General features: G+C 38.3%; 1 protein-coding gene across 1 annotated transcript in view; it reads left to right on the top strand.

Moving 5' to 3' along the window:
• The window catches only part of SHPRH (SNF2 histone linker PHD RING helicase), an 81,287-nt gene that overhangs the window by 38,968 nt on the left and 29,301 nt on the right, over positions 1-13,018 (top strand). Inside the window, exons 17-21 of the mRNA XM_082669071.1 lie at positions 992-1,099; positions 2,067-2,209; positions 3,214-3,387; positions 3,704-3,766; positions 12,116-12,341. Of these exons, the coding sequence (XP_082525197.1) occupies positions 992-1,099; positions 2,067-2,209; positions 3,214-3,387; positions 3,704-3,766; positions 12,116-12,341 (714 nt within the window). The remainder of the gene's footprint in view (positions 1-991; positions 1,100-2,066; positions 2,210-3,213; positions 3,388-3,703; positions 3,767-12,115; positions 12,342-13,018) is intronic.

The following is a 13,018-nucleotide window of genomic DNA, read 5'->3' as shown; positions in this document are numbered from 1 at the left end:
ATAAAATTTATTTTAATTAAAAAAAATGTATTTCTCACAGTTCTGGAGGCTGGCAGTCTAAGATCAAGGTGTCAGCAGTGTTGGTTTCTCCTGAGGACTCTCTCCTTGGCTTGTAGATGGCTGCCTTCTCACTGTGTCCTCATGTGGCCTTTTCTCTGTGTACCTGCATCCCTGGTGTGTCTCTCTTTCCTGTTAAGGACACCAGTCATATAGGATTAGGGCTCCACCTTATCTCATTTATCTACATTTACTCATTTAATTACTTTCTTAAAGGCCGTATCTCCAAATATAGTCACGTTGGCGGTTAGGACTTCATCATAGATTTTGAGAAACACAATTCAGTCCTAAAACCCAAAGTATTATTTCTAAACTGAAGTAATTCCAAGAAATGATAATAACTGAATCAGACAAGAAATTCTAAAATGTATTCTTGTTTTGCCTTATAGTTTGAAATATTACTGTTCTTTCCCCTCCCATTTTTTAAAATTAAAAAATTAGAAACTTGGGGAGCAAATCCTTGGAATTTCTTAAATTATGTGACTGACAGGTAAATGTAAGTCAAGGTGGCTTATAGGTAAAACCTCTTCAATATACATCTTATGAATTTCTAGCATGGCTTTTTTTTTTTTTTTTTTTGCAGTACGCAGGCCTCTCACTGTTGTGGTGTCTCCCGTTGCGGAGCACAGGCTCCGGACGCTCAGGCTTAGCGGCCATGGCTCACGGGCCCAGCCGCTCCGCGGCATGTGGGATCTTCCCGGACCGGGGCACGAACCCATGTCCCCTGCATCAGCAGGCAGACTGTCAACCACTGCGCCACCAGGGAAGCCCTCTAGCGTGGCTTTTATGTTCTCTACAGTATACTTGTAGAGTTTAATGCTTAAATTGAGTTAAATAGATTAAATAAATAAAGTACACTGTTCTGGAAACATCATACTAAATTATTTTCTTGACCTGAAGTGGAAGTTTATACTTGTTTCCTGTTTCAACACAGGCCAAACAGCTGCGAGAGCATTATATGAGCAAGTGTAATACAGAGGTTGCTGAAGCACAACAAGCTTTGCTGCCGGTGCAGCAGACCGTACGTGACCTCCAGAGAAAGGTATGGCCACCAATGTGACTTCCCTTATGTTTTTCTCCACATAACATTTTGGTTTTTGTTCTGCTCTGGGGAGAAACTTGAACTTTCTTATTCATCTTGGAATTTTTAGCACCTAGTACAGTACCTGAGCCACAATAAAAACTTATTTGCTGTTAGCAGCGTTTATTGATTGGATGAACAGACACATAGATACATCACCTATTTTGCGGTTATTGTCTTTCATTTCTTTTAAGGTATAATGGGGTTTCCTCTTACCTTCGGTATATAACAAGTTGTCTTTTGAAGAAAGTGAAGACTTCCATAACCTTCTTTTGATCTTAGATGTGCATGTTTCCAAAACCTTTTCTTTTAAGATGTTAGAATATGAGAACCATAAGTATTTTCTTTATGAAATATGTGCCATTTGTTATTTCTAAAATTCCTCTTTCATGAAATCAGTAGCAAAGTTTAAAGAGAAGGCTACACAAAATACTTTTACTTTTTGATTTTAACCAGTTACTCCACATTTTATTCTTCCTAATTAATTATTTAGTATTCAAGCATATAATTTTATTAGTTATCAAAGATTATTCATTGAGTAGAATCTAGTTCAGTTAGTTGAGGATAAGCATTATGACTTTATTATGCTGAGAAAGAAGCCTGTTACCTTTTCAGATATATAGAGTGAATACTGAATTTTTATTTTGTTTTAGGTATTTTTTTTAGCACAGCTTTATTATAAATGTATGTAAATAAATTCTCACCCTTTCAGAGTAATCATGAAATAGGTGTTCTATTTAGTTATATATGCAGAAGTTGTACTTATTCATTGTATATACAACATGTATACTTGTCTCCCCACTACTGTGATTCCCTTGAGAGTTGCATTTATTGCTTCCTTTTAATTTTTCACAGAACTCGTTGCAGTGATAGAAACGTTGTGAGTACTAAAAAGACATTAATTGATCAGCTGTTGTCTTGTTTACAGATTTATTCTAATTCTCCTTGGTGGCTGAATGTGATACACAGAGCAATGGAATTTGGTATTGAAGAGGAACTTGTTCAAAGAGTGCGAAATGAAATAACCAGCAACTACAAGCAACAAACTGGCAAGCTTTCTATGTCAGAGAAGTAAGAAAATAGCACAAAACAGAATAGTTATATGAATAGTCACCCCAAATATTCAGATCATTTGGTATTGTTACAATTAAAAGTCATAACATATTGTGGTTATGAACATCTACATTTTACCTATTGTTGCATATATTTCAGACCAAAATATGAGGTATGCTTTTTTCCTGTATTTTAGTCATTTTTAACTGTTCTCTTTTCAGTGCTTTTTTTTTCTATTTTTTAATCTGCTTAAAGTATTTTCTTTGTACCTTTGTTGGACAAAGTTGCTTAAAGCCAGCTCTTTAAGCAAAGTTTTGAAACAGACTTTGTTTAGGAGAATTTTTCCCTTGGGGTAAGGCATTCCTATTTCCCTATGTCATTCATTCCCTAAGGGCTAAGCTCATAGTGCCACAGTGGCCCAGGTTTTATATTGTAGAGTCTGCTTTGTCTTCCCCATCTTTCTTCTCAGCAACAATCATACAGTTATACAGTGCCTGGCAAAGTGCCTGGCATTTAGTACATGCTTAATAAAAATATATGTGTATATATATAAGTTCCTTGTAATATAATTCTTGGCTACTTTTCTCCTTTCTTCTCAGCTTTCTGTCTCTACTTTTCATCCTACAAGTCACCTCTATGTAGAGCACAGGTGTCAGGAGAACATCTGTAGTCAATCAGTATTACAAAGAAAGAATGTGGCAATCCGGATCTTTCAAAGACATCAGGCACAGAGACATAGATTTTACATATTGTTTTTCAGATTTTACGTATTGTTTTTCGTTTCTGAGGGCAGGCACTATCAGATGTTTTTGTTATCTTTTGTAGTAGACAACCCAATGTTATTATTCTTTGTTTACTAGTAGATACCAATTGAATACACTCCTACTGTAAACTCACTCAGGTGTGACTAGGTAAAATGTTGCAGTTTCTTTAACACTTTGCCAACCACTTCTTGAATTTTTAGGAAATTGACCTACTGTTCTTTTCTTTGCTGTGTGTGTGGTGCTGGTGATGGGAATCAGGTTCCATGACTGCAGAGGTCTTCAGTTCTTACTTACAACACATATGGAAGAGCTAAGTAAGTTCCAGAAGCAAGTAAGAGACGCTGTAAAAAATCTGGAGGGACCTCCATCTCGTCATGTTATTGAGTCTGCAACAATCTGCCACCTCCGGCCAACCAGGCTTCCTCTCAATTGGTAGGTAATAGGAGAAATCATCCAATGAATGGCATCATTCCACTGAGCTAGATTTCTCCTGAGAGAAGAAACACTGGCTCACATAATAAAACATTTTTCATTTGCATTCAGACAGAAGTAGAGATGTATTATTAATCGAACTTTAAAAAAAAAACCTCTCTAGGACCACATACCTGAGGACCACGTATTTTTTTTTTCTAAAATGGCATATTTGTTGTAAAGAAAATGTGAAGTATAAAATTCTAAGCCTCTTTTAGAAGTTACCTGATTGCAGTTATGTTTCTGAATATTTCTCTGATAATTTCTTCTTTTCCAGCTGTGTCTTTTGTAAGGCTGATGAATTGTTCACAGAGTATGAATCGAAGTTATTTTCTCACACGTAAGTTCTCCGATTGATTATTTCCCATCAGGAAAATGAAACATTTTACAAGACTTGGTATTTTAATTTATACAACTACATTTTCCTCACAATAACATTTCTTATATTTTTTTCTCTTATCCAGCCAGTTTACTAAACTTTAGCATTTGCCCATTTAACATGCTCAGTTTCACCTGTGCTGACGTTTACCCCCAAATGCTCCTGTCGTGTGGTAATATGTGCTTAAGGGACAGTTTATGGGAGTACACAGACTGTGCAGTCCAACAGATATGACCTCAAATCCCTGCTCACTACTATGCACAGATTACTTCTCTAAGCCTCAGGATCCTCATTTGTGAAATGAAGATAATAACACCTCACTGAGTTTTCTTTATGTATATTAAATAAGAAAAGGCATATAATTACTTAGCATAGTGGGGTTTTTCAGGGGTTTTTTTGTTTTTTTAATTAACATCTTTATTGGAGTATAATTCCTTTACAATGTTGTGATAGTTTCTGCTGTATAACAAACTGAATCAGCTATATGTATACATATATCCCCATATTTCCTCCCTCTTGTGTATCCCTCCCACCCTCCCTATCCCAACCCGCTAGGTGGTCACGAAGCACCAAGCTGATCTCCCTGTGCTATGCGGCTGCTTCCCACTAGCTATCTGTTGTACATTTAGTAGTGTATATATGTCCATGCCACTCTCTCACTTCATACCAGCTTACCGTTCCCCCGCCCTGTCTCCTCAAGTCCATTCTCTACATCTGCGTCTTTATTCCTGTCCTGCCACTAGGTTCTTCAGAACCTTTTTTTTTTTTTTAGATTCCATAAATATGTGTTAGCATACAGTATTTATTTTTCTCTTTCTGACTTACTTCACTCTGTATAACAGACTCTAGGTCCATCCACCTCAATACAAATAACTCAATTTCACTTCTTTTTATGGCTGAGTAATATTCCATTGTATACATGTGCCACATCTTCTTTATCCATTCATCTGTCGATGGACACGTAGTTTACTTCCATGTTCTGGCTCTTTTAAATAAAGCTGCAGTGAACATTGTGGTACTTGACTCTTTTTGAATTATGGTTTTCTCAGGGTATATGCCCAGTAGTGGGAATGCTGGGCCTTATGTTAGTTCTATTTTTAGTTTTTTAAGGAACCTCCATACTGTTCTCCGTAGTGGTTATATCAATTTACATTCCCACCAACAGTGCAAGAGGGTTCCCTTTTCTCCACACCCTCTCCAGCATTTATTGTTTCTAGATTTTTTTGATGATGGCCATGCTGACTGGTGTGAGGTGATACCTCATTGTAGTTTTGATTTGCATTTCTCTAATGATTAGTGATGTTGAGTATCCTTTCATGTGTTTGCTGGCAATCTGTATATGTTCTTTGGAGAAATGTCTATTTAGGTCTTCTGCCCATTTTTGGATTGGGTTGATTGTTTTTTCATATTGAGCTGCTTGTAAATTTTGGAGATTAATCCTTTGTCAGTAGCTTCATTTGCAAATATTTTCTCCCATTCTGAGGGTTGTCCTTTCATCTTGTTTATGGTTTCCTTTGCTGTGCAAAAGCTTTTAAATAGGTCCCATTTGTTTATTTTTGTTTTTTCCATTTCTCTGGGAGGTGGGTCGAAAAGGATCTTGCTGTGATTTATGTCATAGAGTGTTGTGCCTATGTTTTCCTCTAAGAGTTTTATAGTGTCTAGCCTTACATTTAGTTCTTTAATCCATTTTGAGTTTATTTTTGTGTATGGTGTTAGGGAGTGTTCTAATTTCATTTTACATGTAGCTGTCTAGTTTTCCCAACACCACTTATTGAAGAGGCTGTCTTTTCTCCATTGTATATCCTTGCCTCCTTTATCAAAAATAAGGTAACCATATGTGCATGGGTTTATCTCTGGGCTTTCTATCATTTTCCATTGACCTATATTTCTTTTTTTGTGCCCGTACCATACTGTCTTGATTACTGCAGCTTTGTAGTATAGTCTAAAGTCAGGGAGTCTGATTCCTCCAACTCCGTTTTTCTTTCTCAAGATTGCTTTGGCCTTTTGGGGTCTTTTGTGTTTCCATGCAAATTTGTGAAATTTTTTGTTCTAGTTCTGTGAAAAATGCCAGTGGTAGTTTGATAGGGATTGCATTGAATCTGTAGATTGCTTTGCTTAGTAGAGTCATTTTCACAATGTTGATTCTTCCAATCCAAGAACATGGTATATCTCTCCATCTATTTGTATCATCTTTAATTTCTTTCAGCAGTGTCCTGTAGTTTTCTGCATACAGGTCTTTTGTCTCCTAAGGTAGGTTTATGCCTAGGTATTTTATTCTTTTTCTTGCAATGGTAAATGGGAGTGTTTCCTTAATTTCTCTTTCAGATTTTTCATCATTAGTGTATAGGAATGCAAGAGATTTCTGTGCATTAATTTTGTACCCTGCTACTTTACCAAATTCATTCATTAGCTCTAGTAGTTCTCTGGTAGCATCTTTAGGATTATCTATGTATAGTATCATGTCATCTGCAAACAATGACAGCTTTACTTCTTCTTTTCCAATTTAGATTCCTCTTATTTCTTTTTCTTCTCTGATTGCTGTGGCTAAAACTTCCAAAACTATGTTGAATAATAGTGGTGAGAGTGGGCACCTTGTCTTGTTTCTGATCTTAGTGGAAATAGTTTCAGTTTTTCACCATTGAGGACGATGTTTGCTGTGGGTTTGTCATATATGGCCTTTATTATGTTGAGGTAAGTTCCCTCTGTGCCTGCTTTCTGGAGGGTTTTTGTAAATGGTCGTTGCATTTTGTCAAAAGCTTTTTCTGCATCTATTGAGATCATCATATGGTTTTTTTTCTTCAGTTTGTTAATATGGTGTATCACATTGATTCATTTGCATATATTGAAGAATCCTTGCATTCCTGGGATAAACCCCACTTGATCATGGTGTATGATCCTCTTAATGTGCTATTGGATTCTGTTTGTTAGTATTTGGTTGAGAATTTTTGCATCAAGGTTCATCAGTGATATTGGCCCGTAGTTTTCTTTCCTTGTGACATCTCTGTCTGGTTTTGGTATCAGGGTGATGGTGGCCTCGTAGAATGACTTGGGGAGTGTTCCTCCCTCTGCTATATTTTGGAAGACTCGAGAAGGATAGGTGGTAGCTCCTCTCTAGATGTTTGATAGAATTCGCCTGTGAAGCCATCTGGTCCTGGGCTTTTGTTTGTTGGAAGATTTTTAATCACAGTTTCAATTTCAGTGCTTGTGATTGGTCTGTTTATGTTTTCTAATTCTTCCTGGTTCCGTTTCGGAAGGTTGTGCTTTTCTAAGAATTTGTCCATTTCTTCCAGGTTGTCCATTTTATTGGCATATAGTTGCTTGTAGTAATCTCTCATGATCCTTTGTATTTCTGCAGTGTCACATGTTACTTCTCCTTTTTCATTTCTAATTCTATTGATTTGAGTCTTCTCCCTTTTTTTCTTGATGAGTCTGGCTAAAGGTTTATCAATTTTGCTTGTCTTCTCAAAGAACCAGCTTTTCGTTTTATTGATCTTTGCTATTGTTTCCTTCATTTCTTTTTCATTTATTTCTTATCTGATCTTTATGATTTCTTTCCTTCTTCTAACTTTGGGGTTTTTTGGTTCTTTCTCTAATTGCTATAGATGTAAGGTTAGGTTATTTATTTGAGATGTTTCTTGTTTCTTGTGGTAGGATTGTATCGCTCTAAGCTTGCCTCTAGGAACTACTTTTGCTGCATCCCATAGGTTTTGGGTCATCATGTTTTCATTGTCATTTCTTTCTAGGTATTTTTTTATTTTTCTCTTTGATTTCTTCAGTGATCTCTTGGTTATTTAGTAGTGTATTGTTTAGCCTCCAAGTGTTTGTATTTTTTCAGATTTTGTCTTGTAATTGATATCTAGCCTCATAGAGTTGTGGTTGGAAAAGATACTTGATACGATTTCAGTTTTCTTAAGTTTACCAAGACTTGATTTGTGACCCAAGATATGGTCTATCCTGGAGAATGTTCCATGAGCACTTGAGAAGACAGTGTATTCTGTTGTTTTTGGATGGAATGTCCTGTAAATATCAATTAAGTCCATCTTGTTTAATGCATCATTTAAAGTTTGTGTTTCCTTATTTATTTTCATTTTGGATGATCTGTCCATTGGTGAAAGTGGGATATTAAAGTCTCCTACTATGGTTATGTTACTGTCGACTTCCCCTTTTATGGCTGTTAGCATTTGCCTTATGTATTGAGGTGCTCCTATGTTGGGTGCATAAACATTTACAATTGTTATATCTTCTTCTTGGATTGATCTCTTGATCATTATGTAGTGTCCTTTTTGTCTCTTATAATAGTCTTTATTTTAAAGTCTATTTTATCTGCTATGAGAATTGCTACTCCAGCTTTCTTTTGATTTCCAATTGCATGGAATATCTTTTTCCATCCCCTCACTTTCAGTCTGTATGTGTCCCTAGGTCTGAAGCGGCTCTCTAGTAGACAGCATATATATGGGTCTTGTTTTTATATCCATTCAGCCAGTTTGTGTCTTTTGATTGGAGCATTTAATCGATTTACATTTAAGGTAGTTATTAATATGTATGTTCCTGTTATCATTTTCTTAATAGTTTTGGGTTTATTATTGTAGGTCTTTTCCTTGTCTTGTGTTTCCTGACTAGAGAAGTTCCTTTAGCATTTCTTGTAAAACTAGTTTGGTGATGCTGAATTCTCTTAGCTTTTGCTTGTCTGTAAAGGTTTTAATTTCTCTGTTGAATCTGAATGAGGTCCTTTCTGGGTAGAGTAATCTTGGTTGTAGGTTTTTTCCTTTCATCACTTTAAATATGTCCTGCCACTCCCTTCTCTCTTACAGAATTTCTGCTGAAAGATCAGCTGTTAACCTTATGGGGATTCCCTTGTATGTTATTTGTTGTTTTTCCCTTGCTGCTTTTAATATTTTTTCTTTGATTGTTTGATTACTATGTGTCTTGGCGTGTTTCTCCTTGGATTTAATTTTTGATTGTTTAATTTAATTTTTGATTGTTTGATTACTATGTGTCTTGGCGTGTTTCTCCTTGGATTTATCCTGTATAGGACTCGCTATGCTTCCTGGACTTGATTTTTTCCTTTCCCATATTAGGGAAGTTTTCAACTATAATCTCTTCAGATATTTTCCCAGTCCCTTTCTTTTTCTCTTCTTCTTCTGGGACCCATATTATTCGATTGTTGGTGCGTTTAATGTTGTCCCAGAGGTCTCTAAGACTGTCCTCAATTCTTTTCATTCTTTTTCCTTTATTCTGCTATGCGGTAGTTATTTCCACTATTTTATCTTCCAGGTCACTTATCCGTTCTTCTGCCTCCGTTATTCTGCTATTGATTCCTTCTAGAGAATCTTTAATTTCATTTATTGTGTTGTTCATCATTGTTTGCTCTTTAGTTCTTTTAGGTCCTTGTTAAACGTTTCTTGTATTTTCTCCATTCTATTTCCAAGATTTTGGATCATCTTTATTATCATTACTTTGAATTCTTTTTCAGGTAGCCTGCCTATTTCCTCTTCATTTGTTTGGTCTGGTGCGTTTTTACCTTGCTCCTTCATCTTCTGTGTGTTTCTCTATCTTCTCATTTTGCTTCACTTACTGTGTTTGGGGTCTCCTTTTTCCAGGCTGCAGGTTCATAGTTCCCGTTGTTTTTGGTGTCTGCCCTCAGTGGCTAAGGTTGATTCAGTGGGTTGTGTAGGCTTCCTGGTGGAGGGGACTAGTGCCTGTGTTCTGGTGGATGAGGCTGGATCTTCTCTTTCTGGTGGGCAGGACCACGTCCGGTGATGTGTTTCAGGGTGTCTGTGACCTTATTATGATTTTAGGCAGCCACTCTGCTAATGGGTAGGGTTGTGTTCCTGTCTTACTAGTTGTTTGGCCTAGGGTGTCCAGCACTGTAGCTTGCTGGTCGTTGAGTGGAGCTGGGTCTTAGCGTTGAAATGGAGATCTCTGGGAGTGCTTTCACCATTTGATATTACATGGAGCTGTGAAGTTTCTGGTGGGCCAGTGTCCTGAATTTGGCTCTCCCACGTCACAGGCACAGGCCTGACACCCGGTCGGAGCACGAAGACCCTGTTAGCCACACGGCTAAGAAGAAAAGGGAGAAAAAAAGAAAGAAAGGAAGGGAGGGATGGAAGGAAGGAAGAAGGAAGAAAGAAAGAAAGAAAAAGATAAAATTTAAAAGTAATTACAATAAATAATTTTAAAATTATTAAAAATAAAAAAATTTTAAAGTCATAAAAAAAAAGAAAAAGAAAGAAAGAAGAGAGCAAGCAAACCAAAAACCAAGTCCACTAATTATAACAAGCACTAAAAACTATACTAAGGACAGACAGGACCCTAGGACAAATGATAAAAGCAAAGCTCTACAGACAGAATCACACAAAGAAGCATACACATACACACTCACAAAAAGAGAAAAAGGAAAAATATATATATATCTGTATTTAAAAAAAAAAAAGGAAGAGAGCAACCAAATCAATAAATAAATCTACCAATGTTAATAAACTCTAAGTACTAAACTTAGATAAACAAAACCAGAAACAAATTAGATACAGAAAGCAAACCCCAAGTCTACAGTTGCTCCCAAAGTCCACTGCCTCGATTTTGGGATGATTCGCTGTCTATTCAGGTATTCCACAGATGCAGGGTATATCAAGTTGATTGTGGAGCTTTAATCCGCTGCTCCTGAGGCTGCTGGGAGAGATTTCCCTTTCTCTTCTTTGTTAGCACAGCTCCTGGGGTTCAGCTCTGGATTTGGCCCCGCCTCTGCGTATAGGTCGCCAGAGGGCATCTGTTCTTCGCTCAAACAGGATAGGGTTAAAGGAACAGCTGATTCGGGGGCTCTGGATCACTCAGGCCGAGGGAGGGGTACGGATGCGGGGCGAGCCTGCAGTGGCAGAGGCCAGCGTGACGTTGCAACAGCCTGAGGTGCGCCATGTGTTCTCCTGGTGTAGTTGTCCATGGATCACGGGACCCTGGCAGTGGCGGGCTGCACAGGCTCCCGGGAAGGGGGGGTGTGGACAGTGACCTGTGCTCGCACACAGGATTCTTGGTGGCTGCAGCAGCAGCCTTAGCATTTCATGCCCGTCTCTGGTGTCCGCGCCAATAACCGTGGCTCACGCCCATCTCTGGAGCTCGTTTAGGCAGTGCTTTGAATCCTCTCTCCTCATGCACCCTGGAACAACGGTCTCTTGCCTCTTAGGCAGGTCCAGACTTTTTCCCATACTCCCTCCCAGCTAGCTGTGGTGCACTAGCCCCCTTCCAGCTGTGTTCACACCGCCAACCCCAGTACCCTCCCTGCACTCCGACAGGAAGCTGGAGCCTCAGCTCCCAGCCCCGCCCACCCCGGCGGGTTAGCAGACAAGCCTCTCTGGCTGGTGAGTGCTGGTCGGCACCGATCCTCTGTGCGGGAATCTCTCTGCTTTACCCTCTGAACCGCTGTTGCTGCGCTGTCCTCCGTGGCTCCACAGCTCCCCCCAACGCCGCCACCCCCCCGCCTCTGCCGGTGAAGGCACTTCCTAGTGTGTAGAAACTTTTCCTCCTTCACAGCTCCCTCCCAGCGGTGCAGGTCCTGTCCCTATTCTTTTGTCTTTTTTTGTCTTTTTTCCTTAGCCCTACCCAGGTATGTGGGAAGTTTCTTGACTTTTGGGAAGTCTGAGGTCTTCTGCCAGCATTCAGTAGGTGTTCTGTAGGAGTTGTTCCACATGTAGGTGTATTTCTGATGTATTTGTGGGGAGGAGGGTGATCTCCACGTCTTACTTCTCCGCATCTTGAAGGTCTCTTCTCTAGCATAGTGTTTGATACATGGTAAATGTTCTATAAAAATGTTAGCTCTTTTTAGTAATACACTTTCTCCAACACAGATTTGAAGTCTTCATCCTTGTGCTAGGGATTAAGCTACTTAGTACATTTAGTAAAATTATTCCTATTTTACAAACATGGAAATTGAGAAGAGAGTAAGTCTGATTGTACTTTTAGGTCATCTTGTGGTTTTTCTGTTTTATTTTTGCATGGTTGATAGTGGTGGTAATTTGTGTTTTGTATTATTTTAATTCTCAGAGCAAGATTTTAGCCTGGAATTTATAGCCATTTTTTATTAGGCCAGTTTGCTCTCAAGAAAGCACTTGTCAAATGTATGATACCTCAAGCATTTTCAGAGTTGGCTTGGTTTTTCCAAAAACTTGCAAGCATGATCTTGTAGATATGACGTTGAAAGATGTTGATGAAATTTTTGTTTTTGACCTTGCTATGATATTAGCTCTGGCAATATCATTTTTATAGTACTTGTTACCCACTGACAGTAATTACTGTGGTTTTGTTCTCGAATGTCTTCAGAGTCAAAGGCCAGACTGCAATATTTGAGGAGATGATAGAAGATGAAGAAGGACTGGTGGATGATCGAATACCTACCACCAACCGGGGTCTGTGGGCAATAAGTGAGACAGAGCGATCCATGAAAGCTCTGCTATCGTTTGCAAAATCACATCGATTTGATGTTGAATTCATTGATGAGGGAAGTACTTCAATGGATCTCTTTGAAGCTTGGAAGAAAGAATATAAGGTAACAGTAATTTAAAACTTCCTTCCCATATTAAGAATTCTCCTCCTTGGGCTTCCCTGGTGGCAGAGTGGTTGAGAGTATGCCTGCCGATGCAGGGTACATGAGTTTGTGCCCCGGTCCGGGAAGATCCCATGTGCCGCGGAGCGGCTGGGCCAGTGAGCCATGGCCACTGAGCCTGCGCGTCTGGAGCCTGTTCTCCACAACGGTAGAGGCCACAACATTGAGAGGCCCGCGTACCGAAAAAAAAAATACAAAAGAATTCTCCTCCTTTACATTAATTCTAGTTGCTACTTTCCTTTTTCTCTCTTCAGTTTTTAAAAATCTGCTTTAGAGAGTTGAGGTGTCGTAATTTATCTTTCCCTAAAATATAATGATTGTAATGATGAATAATAAATATAATAATACTGAACAAATGAGAAGTTTCTGTTCATTAAATTACTAAAAATCATTACTAAAATGAAATTTATATGAAACCTTTTGTTTTTCCTTGAAAGTGTGTTATTCTAGTCTTAGCTTGGTCTTACACTGCTGTTCTCTGAAATCAGAGTGTGGCTTTGTTTCCTTTTTTGTTTTTTTCTTTTGCTCTGTGAATAACAATCAAACATCAACAACCTTAAAGATTGGAGAACATAGTAAACATTTCTCAACATATAAGACTAGAAACCATTGCAATTAAT

Source organism: Grampus griseus, assembly GCF_964374135.1.
Source record: "Grampus griseus genome assembly, chromosome: 13".
NCBI lineage: Eukaryota > Metazoa > Chordata > Mammalia > Artiodactyla > Delphinidae > Grampus > Grampus griseus.
This window is presented reverse-complemented; position numbering and strand designations above follow the sequence as displayed.